The following is a 15,558-nucleotide window of genomic DNA, read 5'->3' on the forward strand; positions in this document are numbered from 1 at the left end:
CCTGAAGCACGGTTCAGCGGAGGAGCTGAGAAAAGACAAGGAGAAGGGGAGGACCGTCAGGATGAAAACTGTGGCGGTACATTATCCAGTTGTTGAGGACGAACCACCGTAACGATGGATCAGTAGGAGCAGATTCCATTCGGTCAATGAGAGTCCGCAAAGTAGCATCATGGCGTTGCTAGTTGGCAACGTACAAAAACTGGCGAACGGAAGGAACACTTGCTGAAGCATCCATGATGGCGTTGGGCGGCGTGTGTACAGGGTAACGGGACAAGCAGTCGGCGTCCTTGTGTAGGCGACCAGATCTATACACCAACGAATAGCAATACTCTTGTAGCCGCAAATCCCACCGTCTAAGCCTCCCTGTGGGATCTTTTAAGGACGAAAGCCAACAGAGGGCGTGATGGTCCGTTACATTAGAAAAGTGTCTGCGGTATAAATAGGAGGGGAATTTCGCCACTGCCCACACAATGGCCAACCATTCGCTCTCGGCAATGGAGTAGTTCCGCTCCGCAGGTGACAAAAGACGGCTAGCGTACGCGATGACAAGTTTATGGCCGCGTTGAACTTGTGCCAAGATGGCACCGATTCCGTGGCCGCTGGCATCGGTGCGCACCTCTGTAGGGGGATAAGTAGCGAAGTGTCCTAGAATCGGTGGGGTGGTGAGCATGGTGGTAAGGCGAGAAAAGGCGGTGGCCTGATAGAATCCTCATGAAAACGGCACACTTTTCTTCCAAAGATTTGTGAGAGCGCGCGCTATGGTGGTAACATTAAAAAAAAAAAAGCTGCGGAAGTAAGTGCAAAGGCCCACGAAACTTCGCACATCTTTTGGGGAGCGTGGCACAGGGAACTATTTCACGGCGCAAACTTTCTCTGGGTCCGGTAGGATGTCAGTCGCATTGACGACATGTCGAAGAACAGCAATCTCACGGTGATCGAAGTTACATTTCTTGGAGTTGAGCTGTAGACAGGCCTTGCGAAAAACGGCAAGTACAGCTGAAAGGCGCTCAATCTTTTTGCTGAATGAGGGCGAGAACAAAATAACTTCATCTAGGCAGCAGAGACAAGTGGAACACTTGAATCCTTGGAGCAATCAGTCGATCATACGCTCAAAGGTAGCCGGAGGGTTGCATAGCCCAAAAGGCATAACTTTGAAGTGGTAATGACCTTCAGCGTTATAAAGGCGGTCCTTTCACGATCTACATCATTGACAGCGATTTGCCAATATTCGGAGCGTAGGTGAATGGACGAAAAATACTCTGCCCCGTATAAACAATCGAAGGCGTCATCGATGCGAGGTCGTGGGTAGACGTCCTTCGTGATGCGGTTGAGGTGGCGGTAATCGACGCAGAATCTCGATGAGCCGTCCTTTTTGACTAGCATGACAGGGAACGCCCAGCGACTCGACGATGTCTCAATGATGTCTTTCGCTAGTATCTCGTCTACTTCCTTTTTGATGACGCGAGGCTCCGAAGCTGAAACTCGGTAGGGTCGCCATAGGATGGGTGGATTATCGCATGTATGTATACGATGTTCGAAAAGTGACATGTGGCCTAATGGTCGGTTGTTCAGGCCGAATATATCCTTGTAGAAAAGTAATAGACTGCACAGGACTTCAGTCTTCACAGGAGTGAGATTCGGAGCGATCATTTTCCTAATGTCGTTTTCAGTACATTCGGCAGACCGGAAAGGCTCCCAGGAAGCGTCCACAGCAATATTCTCAACGCAACTAACTTCAAAAGCAGTGATCGTAGCCAGGGTGATATCTTTAGAAAGAAATTTCTTAGCGAGGCCAAAATTCACCACAGTGAGATAGGTGCGATTATCTGGTGCCCTCAGTATTGTATGGGGGGCAGCAACGTTGTGGGTGGGAAAAATGGCAGTTATGGGAGCGGAGATGTAATCCCCATCGTGAACTGGCGTAGAAGGCGACATTTCGATGTATGTCAAGACCTGTGGGGAAACAAAATCAGTCGGTCTCCAGCGAATTTCGTGTGGTGTCGGAGGAACGTCCAGTGAAGGTAGGCCTAGACGCACAGTACTTGAGAAACAATCGACGAGCGCTGAATGGGTGGAGAGGAAGTCTAGGCCTAGTATGAGGACATGGGGTCATTGGTCAAGCGCAGTGAAAAGGGCGACAGTATGGCGACCGGAAAGGCTCACATGTGCAGTACACATTCCGACCACGGTCACCATGCTACCGTCGGGGATTCGAACGAACCATGTAAAGGCAGGCTTAATATTTTCTTTAAATGGCAGCGTAGGCGGCTGGTCATAATCGATATGTGTACTCCGGTATCTATGAGTGCGGTGACGCGTGTGCCATCAACTTGGACGTCAAGAAGGTTATGTCTCGTAACCGCCACAAAGGAGGATTTTGCAGCATATCTGACATTGCAGCACCAATTCGAGGTGCCGTATTGCCTAGCTTTCCTTCTTCAACGGTACTGGGTAGGTCAGTGACGCGAACTGTGAAGCTGGGACGGACGTGGCTGGCGACGCTGAGGCGAGTGCGAGCGAGCACAGTGGCAAGTCGAGGTAGTGGCGTTGTAAGCGTTGTAGAAGCGACGGGGTGAACAACCTCGGGGCGAACTTGAATTCCGGCAGGTGTTTCGCGTTGGGAACGCTCAATGGCTACGGCAGTGACCGGAAAAGTGACCAATTCGGCCGCAGCAGAAACAGATCAGCCTGTCGTCAGGTGTACGCCAGTCCGATAGATTCCTGATAGTGTAGAAATAACGGACACTGTGATGTTGACAGCGATAGGAGCGAGGCATAGGAGCAGTACGGATGTCAGGAGGACTGAAGGAGCAGGCTTTGGGAAGACGCGCATTAGCAATTTCCTGGCGAACCACGGACTGGATCAGCAATATCCTCTCAGCAGTGTTGTTCCAAGAAGTCTGGCGAGGCGAAGGAGGAAACCTCGCTTCGAGTTCCCGGCGTATAATTCGGGTCATCTTTTGCTTGGTATTGGTCGGAGGAGTGGGTGCAGGAAGAGGTTGCTGCAATATTTGGAAGCCGTGTAAACTGATTGTATATACGGCGACTCTTCGCCTGCTCGAAGCGACGGCTTTTCTTCATTGTGGCCTCAACAATTGATAAGTTTCTAAAGACCAGAAGGTTGAATGCGTCGTCCGCGATGCTTTTGATAAAGTGGCAACCTTGTCTGCCTCTGGCAAGGACGTGTCGATTTTATGACAGAGGGCTAGGACATCCAGTATGTAAGAGACATGCGACTCGGTAGCACTTTGGGCACGCGTCGCAAGTTGTTGCTTGGTGGCTAGTTGTCGACCAGTCGGAATGCCAAAGGCGTCGCACAGCTTTTCTTCGAACAAGTCCCAGCTGGTTAGCTCTTCCTTCTGTGTGTAATACCACGTTTGATGTGTTCCGTCGAGGCAGTACACGACATTGACCAGCATTATGCTCGGATCCCACCTGCTTACCTTGCTGACGCGCCCATAGATCTTCAACCATTCTTCTACGTCAAAGAATCGGAGCCGGTCAACTTGCCGGGATCTTGCAGCTGAGGTAGAGCAGCGCACTGAGTATGCGCAATCGGCATTGCAGCTGCTCACGCGGTGCCTTCTGCTGGAAGCATGCTCCCAGGCTGGGTGAGACATCCGATGTGCAGCTCCGGGGCGAAGACGCGTACAGCGCACCTCCACCAAAATATTACGGGTATAAAACTATTGGCACGATGTATTTACACGGCTTATATAAAAAGCAACCGAGAATCCTTCGATGCTGTTGCCACTTCGTCGTCTTCACCGTCGACGATCTTGTCCCCTTTTTCCACCGCAACATATATATATATATATATATATATATATATATATATATATATATATATATATATATATATATATATATATATATATATATATATATATATATGTACATATAACAGCCGATGCACAGCAACACCCACAGACGCACAATATATATATATATATATATATATATATATATATATATATATATATATATATATATATATATATATATATTGTGCGTCTGTGGGTGTTGCTGTGCATCGGCTGTTATATTAATGGAAACATTCGTTTTGCATGCGTAAAGGTGTAAACTATTCCAGGATGGTTTGCTCATTATTCTCATTATTCAACCCATGGAAGAGGTGAAATAGGGATGGTCGAATATCTACTGCAGTCGAATCACTATTGAACTAAAATTCCTTCCTTAATTAGCGTTACTGTATCTGACACGGACACAGACTAACGTAAGCAAGAAAGCCTCATGAGAGTCTAAAGTGGCATAGGCAATATTGAAAAAAATAACCAATGCTTAAGATATTCGTAGAAAAAAATATGCTATTTAACGCTCCGATCCAAAAACAAGGCATATATTGAAAAGGCTTGCGAACTTGCTACACAGACCTCTAGATAGCGACATCAAGAAACAGCGAATGGTTTAATCAGCTTTAGCATTTGGAATCATTTTTTCCGTGTTTTCAATCATTCAAAACAACTGGTTCGTCTAAGATTTGAAATGAAGATTGCAATTACAGTAGCATGTATATTACTTTTTGACGTGACATACATCTATGACTTAACTATACAGATAAACAAGTAAATTTCACTCCTGTGACGTTTTCATTATGAACATATCAGAGCTTATTTACAGGGATACTTTATATTGCATTTCAGTGGGCCGTCTCATTATGTACTTTCATTTGGATGACGCAGAGCCTAGACAAATTGCCTTTTTCATTTATTACAAAAAAATGTCACTTATACAGCACTCTCGACTTCCATTAATGAGGTACATACTGCACATAGTCCTCAAATATTGAGTATCAGTCGCGCTTGCACGGCTTGGAATAAATGTGGGGAAAAAAGCGACGGAACCCATCTCACCATGACAGTCTACTTTAAAACAATTAGCATTGAATCAATATAGCGACAGAACGTATTTGCACCTTCGAAACTAGTTATATACGACGCGTGTAATGCAGCGGGATTCCTCTTTAGCTCTTCCTTACAACAACTGAGCAGGAGAGCCTGACCATGACCTCTGAAATGCATGACGTGCCGGTACGTGCAATCGCAGAGTAGTGCCTCATGCAGCCACCGGGTTGCCCTCTCGAGCTTCTTTCTGAACACGCTGCATCATCTGCTGGTACTGCCGAGAAGTTCGCGGGTGGTCTTTGAGACGAGGAGCGTGGCGCGCCGGTGCCTGCGAATACTCTTGCCGCACACTCAGTGGCAAGTACTCAGGGACGCAGGTTGGCGAGATACGTAAAGGGACAGTAAACGTGACTATCAAGTCCACGTGGACTGTTGAAATACTATCCCAGAAACCTTGAAACGCTTGTTTCGTGTGTAGAAGAGACTTACTTTAAGAGAAAATGCGTTCTGAAGCGTCCGAGTACCTAGTGACGTTGCTCCGTCGGTGAGTAAAACAGCGCCCGCAGGCGGCGCTACGGTTTTTCTGCGCGAGACGTAAACGCTCGGCCAGAAGTGTATCTATCTATCTATCTATCTATCTATCTATCTATCTATCTATCTATCTATCTATCTATCTATCTATCTATCTATCTATCTATCTATCTATCTATCTATCTATCTATCTATCTATCTTTATGTCTGTGATGTGTGGTGCGCGACATGGTGCGGTGGTCTGGACGGACAGGAGCAGACGACAAGGAGTGCGCGTGCCGAGGCGAATTCCGTGCTGGAAGGAGAAAAACAACAACGCCGAAGAGCGTCCGGCACGTGTACGCGCTGCGCAAGAAAAGCAATTAAAAGAAGAAAATCCAACCAATTGGGAAAGACCACGGGGCATCATGCAGCCAATCGGAGAATGCCTAATCGGCTAGAACGGAAGAAAAGGCGAGGCGCGCTGGCAGAAGGGGGGAGACGCAGGGGAGACGCCGGGAGAATTCCAGAAAGCGACGCCAGGACAAGGTCAACCACTGAACCGGGAGTTGAAGACGGGCCGTCGGGTTCCGGACCCGAGCCACCAGGACTTCACCCGACCGGGGCCTCCTGCCAACCTATTCCTGTGCGTCGCCCGTCTACCCGAGCGTGCCGCCAGCTCCTCAAGGCCGGTGAGCTTCCGCGCCCGTGGGCAGGACGAGACCAGTCGGGCTACGGGGCCGAGTTCTACGCCAGCTGGCCGGCCAGAACGCCGCCCCCGCTTGACGTGCCGCCTGCTGCCCGAGGCCGGCGTTCGGGCTTCTGTGCCCGTGGGCAAGACGAGAGCAGTCGGGCTACGGGCCGGAGTCCTACACCCTGCTGCACGACCAGAACGCCGCCGCCGTCTGCTCTTGCCGCCAATTCGCCTGTCTTACCTCTCCAAGCCACAGCTGGCGCGTTCCGGTCGCCGCGGTCAACCATCCCACACTCCGACCGGCGCAACTCCTTTCGTCAACTTGCCGCCTCGTCTTGGCGTGGAGACTGTTATGCGTCCCTGCTGTCGTGGCAAGCCCGGACTCGCGCACTAGTTCACTTCATACTAGCCCCAACTGTGTCTTACTGCCGTGATGTCTACTTCAGTGTTTCTTTTATGTTCTTTCTATTTTCTTCTATTTATTTCTAGCCTATTTTTAGTTTAATTAAAAGCTTTTGTGTGTTTTCGAAACAGACGGCTTTGTCCTCAATTGGGTTCTCGGAGGCTCCGCCTAACAGAACCGTCAGCACCTTTTGAGTACATGAACCTTGCATCACAATGTCTAGCATTTAAGCCACCTAGTGGCTAAAGTTGCCTACTAGCTTGGGGTCACTAGGTATACGCTCATGGACATGATGCTGCCGTGTTCGTTCCCTCATAATCACTCATCCGTCTCTCATTATACTGTCTTCGTCACGCCTCTTGCGCTGATCGAGGGGACGAAGTCGTCTAATAGCTAGGGTCAATTGTTATGGGCTCATAGTGAATCGCCCTGCCATCGCAGTCGTTGCATGGTCGTCATGTGCAGCTTGCACAACAGATTGAAACATCCACAGTCATCTTTAGACGGGTTCCGCCTGACTTTCCCAAATATTTATTGCATGTTATTCACTCTCATATCAGGTTATATTTGCATTGGCTAACTTTCTTAAGTCTTAATATGTTCCCACTGCCACCCTCTGCACCGTTGTATTCTTGGTCTTTGTCAATAACCAAGGGCAACACTGTTAATACGAGGCTCCGCTCCGCACCAGATAGAGCCATTGGGGTTTGGCTGCTGGTTTGCTTGTTCCTTGGACCACCAGTGTGTTGCCCGAGCAAGGACGTTGGCGTGGCCCGCGTGGTGAAAGCGCAGGTCCTCATGGTTGACGCTAAGTGTGTGACCTCGGCGTCTTAGTGTCACCTGTGCCTCCTGCGCAAAGCTCGGCTCCAAAACCAGTGGAGAGCTGCGGCGAAGGAGAAACATTGATTGTTTTGAATAAAGAAGATGCTCATAATACTGCGCGTACATGTTAGGGAAGAATTCTTAGGCTATTACTTACTAAAAATAGTTAGTAAAACAGACTGGAACTTAGTGACCGTTATAGCTACGGACAAGCTATTGTCGCCGCGATTGCTATTAGTACGACTGAGTATGCATTAGATGCGCCAAATGGTTAAAAACACGTGGTAATCTGCAAAAGATCTACGCACACCCACTGCGCTAACTCACTCACAAATAAACAGCAGATATCACGTTTCCTTAAATTGTGAGTATCGACCCGTACACGCCCCGAAACATCAAGATTCTCAGACTAATATACTCTTAGCGGAAGTTTGTTTTCACTTGATCATGTTCCTCCCTGCCAGGTGGATTTCCGTTAAAGTGTTTGTTATGGGAGTCCCCGTAAGAAGCACGGCTCGCTATTTATCACAATCCCTAAAAAAATTGGTTAACTAAAAGAGTGACTCGCCTCCTTGCAGGCTCACTGCAAAGCATATGATGTGATACGACAATCACTGCGGCTGTCAATACCGGTAGACACTTGGTTTGGAAGGAAAATTATTGTGAATTATTATTGGACATTTTTCTCGGGCTGTGGGTTTCGGGACAAGAAGCCAACTAAATATTTCGTCATTTTACTGTCTGCCACCAGTATCGCAGCCAAAATACAAGAAAAAAACGTGAACGTCAAGAAAACTTCACTTTGGATCTAACAAAGCACGAAAGTGTAGCTTACGAAACATGTGTGACCAAATGTGCCTACAGCTCTTTTACGCACTGCTGCATATACTCCACATCCTGCAGAACAATCCCTACAGAACAGACGCCGCTACTTCAACACGAACACGGCACAGAACCCAGCAAAGAGCAACAGTGATGCATTGTAACACTGATGATTAGCCTGCTGCCGGACCAGCTGTCCCTGACTCTAGCCCTTCCCCTGGATAGTCAAGTCAGTATACGCTCCGCGCTAAATGGACTACATCATCCCCCCCCCCCCCCCGCCAGCCGATGCACCGGACGTACGTTCCGTTTCATATCGAGCATGAATACTGTGTGTCGCCTGGTCACTTTTTATACACGACGTCAGCAACCACCGCACCTGTGTGGGCCCTACATACCCGGACAAGATGCCCAGCTCAGATGGGGCACGACACAGCACGCCTCATAATGCTTACCCCGCTTCTAACCTTCCAGGTTACTTACATTGGAATCTCAAACAAATTTCCTACCAATTACCCGTTATTAGTTACGGTGCCATGCCCCTATGACATCAACTGGTGTCGCGCCTTTGGTTTCTATTGCGATGCTGTAGCCTTGAAACTCCTGTACCAGCTTTCGGTACTACTTTCTGGTGATGTGGAACTCAACACTGGCCCAGCTGGGAGACGCAAAGTAGAGTGCATACTAAGTACAATTGAGCAATTAGAAGAACAAGAAAAGACAATTCTTTTTGACAATATTGGTGCAGAACTTACCCAGCACAAATTGCTGTGATCATTAAACAACCTATTAACCTTGTTGTAATTGACATAAAAGTATACGGTAACTGACAACCCCCCAAACAATACTGAGCAAATTAAATGTGACATAGAAATACTGAAAGCTGCTAATCTTAACGAGAACGCGAATGCGCAGAAACAACTTTCCCTTTCCTGTTCTTGAAAACCTACTAAACGAAACACAGGACACTTCAGAGGGAAACAAAAGGACATCTAAAAATACAATTATACGCGGGAAATATTGAACGTGTTCACCATATTGCCAATTTCTGTTCAGGCAAAAAGCGGCCAATTATTACCAAACTGAATCATCTTATGACGAAAGAGAAAGTCTTGGCGTGCGGCTGCGAAATAAATGATACTACCTCTGCTGTAAGGATTTCTTTCGCACCCGCCACCCGCTACGCATGCAGAAATGTGCTTAAGTTTATCCCTCGCCCCCGCCCCCTCCCCAGAAATGTCCGTTCAAACTTGCACTTGATCGCCTTCCCGTGGGCAAACAAAGAAACATTGTTCTACGACGCAGACACTGATGGCGTGAAACAATGCTCTCGCATGTCAGAATGCAATGCAATAACCAGATTCTTCTCCCGGACGCGCCATTGAAGAAAATACCTGACGCGCTCCAAACAGAATGACCCTGGTCTCTCGTCCAAGCCGTCAAACATGTTTTTTTTTCTTTTTCTTAGCATTGCCTTCACTAACATACGAAGAGTTGTACCCAAACATCATCACCCCTGCATTTAATCGCCGATATAGAAGCTGAAATCATAGTGCTCACTGAAATCTGGCTGAATGACGTCAGAATTAGCAAGTTTCTATCTTCAGACTTCATGCTATACCGCCATGATAGATATGGCAGGAGAAACGGTGGCATACTAATAGCTATCAAAAATAACTTACAACCTTCCATCATTTGTCATGGCAACAACCTAGAGCTAAGGTAGATATGTGTGCCTCATTCCCCTCTGAAATCTATCTTTGGAGCCTGCTACATAGCACTAGACAGCCAACAACCTTTTTCCTATTAATTCCGGGGCTCGTTGGAAAACACGAACTATATTTCCCGAGTCCCCCATCTTTCTCTCTGGGAATTTCACTTATTAACTCATTAAATGGACTATTGTAACAGCATCCCAAAAACATGCACCTAGAGAATCTGTACACTCATTTCACTAAGCATTACACTTCAACACTCACGAAGTCCTAACATGACCCGCTAGAGGAGAAAGCACACTTAATCTACTACTAAAACTTTCCCTGATGAGATCACTAGACTTACTGCTGTAAATCGGCTAAGTTATAACAGTTTATTTTCTATAATTCTAACGCTAACAAAAAAGTGAAGGTGCCGAACATGGAAACTAATGCCCGACTATAACAAATCTGATTATTGTCTATAAATGAAGGACTGAGACACTTCACTAAACAAATTCAGTGTACATATTGACACGGGTACTTCTCTTTATCGGGCGACACGTTTCGCCGCCTAACAGGTGTTGTCGCAGAGCGCGGGACGCGCTTGCATGTGTCGGAGGTTTCTGGAATGTTATGGATGGTTCCATCCGCTGTCTGTTGTCGCCAAACCTTGTGCAATCTGATCGCATGTATGCGCGACACGAATGGCGTAGAACTTTGTGGAAGGCATGCGGGTCCCAGCAATTACTGTGGAACATTCGACGACTGATCTATAAAAGCACATGCACCTGACCCGCTGATCAGATTTCGACGACCGCCGATCGTGTTCGCCGCTACCATGGTTATTTGAGTGTAGCCTGTTTTTGAGCGCACAAGTTCGCCCAATAAAACGCTCGTTTCGTTAATCGCAGCTTTGCTGCCTTCTTAACCGTCACTACCACGTGACAATATCTGAGAAGCAGTAGCCGCCCTTATCGCTGAGTTGAAATAGTGTTCTGATGCTAAATAAGAGGTCACGGGAGGGAATCCCGTGCACGGCGGCCGCATTTCGATGAGGGCGAAATACAAAAACAGCTGTGTACTTAGATGTAGGTGCACATTAAAGGTGCCCCCCATTATGGCATACCTAACATCAGACCATTGTTTTGAGGCGCAAAAGCACATAATTATTTTGAAATTAAGGACGTAGGCTGTACACCAACCGAGATCTTTATAACAACATTATGTTACTTAAAAACAAGCACATACCTGCAATCCTTGTGACAACAATCCAAAGAATCCCTGTTTTAACTAATGCTTAAAGATCTCCTGAACAGGGGAAAACGCCTCTCCAGGTCAGCTAAAACAAAGAACTGCCCAAATGATGGGGTGTTTAGTGTCGGTGGACGAAACAGTGCCTCATCAATTTGGACGAAGGAAAAGCAAGATTGTTTCTTTTGATTCACGCGCCATGCTGAGTACTAACCCTAAAAAATGTCTGCAGTATTTGAAGTGATGGAACGTAGCCGGCGGGTGGTGGCAGATCAAAGAACGCTTTATTGCTTGGTGTTGCTAGTTTTATAACGAAACAGAAATGGGTCACATGACTGGACATGATAGCAAGAGTTCGACACGTGTAATCTGTCTTGCTTATGCTATACATTAGCACGCGTGCTTGATAACACTACATCCCTTCCCCCTAAGCTGGAGCAAGTGAGACGATCTGGGGGCTTCCGTAGGCGAGTCGAACGACGTGGTGGCTGTTCGCCTTCGGCTTGAGAGCCGACATCCCGTGCGTCTGAACCTTCATGAGATGCGGCCTGCTCGGCGCTACACTCAGCTTCGTCGCCGGTCTCGACTTCCCTCGGCTTGCTAGGTGACGACCCTATGCCGAGCCGTGGCCGGAGTTGGTCTACGTGGCGTCGCTGCGGTCCCTCCGCTGTTTCCACTGTAAGCACGCGTGCTCTCGTCGTGGACACTACTGTCGACGGCATCCACTTCCGAGCAGACTGAAACTGGCGGGGCCATACTTGCCTGCCAGGTTGCCATGCTTGCCTGCCAGCAAAAACACCGTGCTGGTGTTTTCGCTGCTCCTGGAACAGGTTCGCCGGAACCATCATTTTCTGTCACCATTTTGTCAGCCAGTGAAGATGTCAGCTCGGTTCGGAGACGGAAGCCCAACAGCAGTTCTGCGGGCGATTTTCCTCCTTCGAATGGTGTCGTTCTATAACGAAATAAAAACTTGATTAGTCGCTCCTGCAATGTACCTGCCGGATTCTTTCGAAGCCCTTCCTTTACTGCCCGGGTAGCCCGCTCCGCCAGCCCATTTGACTGAGGATGGTATGGGGCTGTTCTGATGCGGTTCACTTGACTTTCCTTCAAGAAACTGGACATAGTGGCACTTGAAAACTGTGGTCCGTTATCAGATACTAAGCAGTAGGGTAGGCCAAAACGTGCGAAAATACCTTGAAGTACTTGAATGGTCGTCTCCGCTGTGGCGGTCTTCAAAGGTATGGCCTCAATCCACTTCTTCTCGGCATCCACCAACACAAGAACTTGACAGCCACTGATGTGGCCCGCGAAGTTCATATGCAACCTGTACCATGGTTTGTTGCTCGCCTGCCATGGAGACGGAACTTCAGCAGCCGGCATGGGCCAACATTGTATACGCTGAGGGCAGCTTTTAACCAACAATTCGATGTTCCTATCTAGTCCAGGATACCAAAATAACACTCGCGCTGTGCGCTTCATGGCACTGATAGCGGGGTGACTTTCGTGCAGTTACTTTAGCATGCATGGTCGCTCCGCCTCTGGCAGCGCTACTCGTTGGCCCCAGTAAAGCAGATCCTGACAGTCCGTGAGCTCCTTACGGCAAATACGGCATCAGGTGTTGCTGTACTACCGATAACTGCCGCGGCCAGCCATGTGTGATCCACCCCCTGATCTGATGAAGCGTATCGTCCTATCGGCTCACGTCCGCTAATTGCTGAGCGGAAAAGGTCATAAAATGTAGGCTCCGCGTATAAAGTACGTATTGCATGAATTCTTGCCCTACTCGGTCACCTAAGCACGGCAGTAGAAGGCGACTGAGAGCGTCTGCGTTAGCATTTAGCTGTCCTTGGTGGTACTCGAGGTCATAATGGTAAGCCGACAGTAGCAATGCCCACCGTTGAATTCTGGCTTCTGCCATGTGCGGAATCGGCCTCTCCGGGTGAAAGAGTCCTGTCAGTGGTTTGTGATCCGTCACGAGAATAAAATGCTTCGCCAACAAGTAATCTCTAAGTTTAGTGACGCCGAACACCAAGGCCAACGAGTCTTTCTCCAATTGCGAGTAATTCCGCTCAGCAGGTGTCAGTGCGCTCGAACGGAACGATATGGGATAGTCTGTGTTCCCAATTCGGTGTGACAGCACCGCGCCAACTCCAATTGGCGAGGCATCACATTCAAGCCGCTACGGTTTTTCGGGGTCGTAGTGCACGAGTAGTTGGGCTGCCACCATAGCGCGCTTGGTTGCCTGGAAGGCTTTCTCGTGTGCGGCTTTCCATTGCCATAGAACTCCTTTAGCCAGCAGCCTATAGAGTGGGGCTAACGTGGTTGCAAGGTTAGGCAAAAACTTGGCGGAATAAGTCAGCAATCCCAAAAAGGATTTTAGCTGGCGCACCGTCTCCGGTCTAGGTGCGTCGGCTTCCATATTCTCAGGAGGGTGTATGCCAGTTGCGTCGATCTTGTGGCCCAAGAACTAAACTTGCTTCTCGCGCGACCTGCTTTTGTCACGGTTCAACTTGAAGCCATTGTCGCGCAGCCGCTCGAGGACTTGCCGGAGAGTTGAGTTGTTCCGCTTTTCGGCTATAATGATGTCATCCAAGTACACCTTGACGCGAGGGAGGCCTTGCAGAACGGATTCGAGGCGGCGCTGGAACAAAGCCGGAGCCGATGCAATTCCGAACGCGAGGCGGTTGTCTGCAAACAACCCTTTGTGTGTGTTCAACACGGCCATTTCTCATGCCTCGTCGTCCAGTGGAAGTCGATTATACGCATGCCGTAAATCCAAAGTGGTGAACTCCCCCCCCCCTTTCAATGATGCTGTTCCAGATGTGTCACCTGTTTAACGGTTAGCTTGAAGTCGACGCACAGTCCAATATCACCGTTTCTCTTCCCTACGGGCACGACGGGCGTAGCCCATTCGGAAACTATCACTGGTGAAAGCCCTCCCTCCTGTACTTGGTGGTCAATTTCTGCAAACACCTTTTCCCGAAGCGCGTACGGCACTGGTCGAGCCTTGAGAAAGCGTGGTACAGCGGCCTCCTTTTTGTGTAGTTTCATGGGATGCCCTTTGCAACACCCCAACTTCTCAAAAATTTAGCCAAAAGTTTCGCTGTCGCTGCGTCGAAGTGAACCACATTTACGCTCTGCGGCAAGCATTCTTCCGGTAGCACCGTGCCAGCATTCTGGAAGGCTTGGATGGTGTTACGGCCGCACAACAGAGGCCCGTCGCAATCCACTACCACCAGCGAGCTGTCTACTTGCGTATGATCGCATTCGACTTTCATGGCCACACGGCCAAGGACTGGCAGAGGCCCCAGGAAGTGTGGCAGCCGCAGTGAAGTCTTCTCCAGTGTCGGCCACCATTCGCGATGGATTTCGAATGCCGTCCTTGGAATTACGCTGATAGTGGATCCTGCATCTACCAACATGCGCAGTTTATGGCCTTCCCAGATGACACCCCTTTCGAGCGGCCGTGCGGACTCGTTACTACTGTAGCTGTGAGCCACCAAAGCGTAGAGCATTTCTTCTACATTTTCGTCACTACCGTCTAGTTCTTTCACAGGGTACGTTCCTGAGGGGTTACCGCGACCACTAAAGTTCATCCTTGCCAGCTGTCCCTTCCGGCCGCATTTGTAGCACGTCGCTTTCTTGTGTGTGTACACTTCCGAAACATGATTCGAGCCACATCTCCGGCATTGACTAGCCTCGGTCATGGATCCATGACCACGTCCGGACTTCTGCGGATTTATCCTGTGCCTCTGTATGAAGTTCGCAGCACCATTGTCGTTGAAGCTCCTCTCTTGCATTGCCCGGACATTTGTTTTTGTGATTTCCGCTGCTAGAGCAAAAGCTCCTGCCTCTGCCAAGGTCAACTTCTTCTGAGACAACATGTGTCGTCGAACTTCTTTATCACGTATTCCGCAGACAATCCGATCCCGCAACATGCGTTCCAAGAACTTATCGAAACTACAATTTTTTGCAAGACGTCTCAGGATGGTTTTGTTGTCCCGCACCTTTGCGCCTTCCGCTTGGTTCCGCATGAAATAAGCATTATCATCATCATCATCAGCATCAGCCTGGTTACGCCCACTGCAGGGCAAAGGCCTCTCCCATACTTCTCCAACAACCCCGGTCATGTACTAATTGTGGCCATGCCGTCCCTGCAAACTTCTTAATCTCATCGCCCACCTAACTTTCTGCCGCCCCCTGCTACGCTTCCCTTCCCTTGGCATCCAGTCCGTAACCCTTAATGACCATCGGTCTACCTAACTTTCTGCCGCCCCCTGCTACGCTTCCCTTCCCTTGGGATCCAGTCCGTAACCCTTAATGACCATCGGTTATCTTCCCTCCTCATTACATGTCCTGCCCATGCCCATTTCTTTTTCTTGATTTCAACTAAGATGTCATTAACTTGCGTTTGTTCTCTCACCCAATCTGCTCTTTTCTTATCCCTTAACGTTACACCTATCATTCTTCTTTCCATAGCTCGTTGTGTCGTCC

The 15,558-nt window shown here is 48.6% G+C and overlaps 1 protein-coding gene across 1 annotated transcript in view; it reads right to left on the bottom strand.

The window, feature by feature from the left end:
• Window positions 1-6,989: 6,989 nt before the first annotated feature.
• Window positions 6,990-15,558, bottom strand: part of LOC142591263 (glutathione hydrolase-like YwrD proenzyme) — an 82,536-nt gene continuing 73,967 nt past the window's right edge. Inside the window, exon 10 of the mRNA XM_075703601.1 lies at window positions 6,990-7,355. Coding sequence (XP_075559716.1) covers window positions 7,115-7,355 — 241 coding nt within the window. The 3' untranslated portion in view covers window positions 6,990-7,114. The remainder of the gene's footprint in view (window positions 7,356-15,558) is intronic.

Source organism: Dermacentor variabilis, chromosome 8 (genome assembly GCF_050947875.1).
Source record: "Dermacentor variabilis isolate Ectoservices chromosome 8, ASM5094787v1, whole genome shotgun sequence".
Lineage (NCBI taxonomy): Eukaryota > Metazoa > Arthropoda > Arachnida > Ixodida > Ixodidae > Dermacentor > Dermacentor variabilis.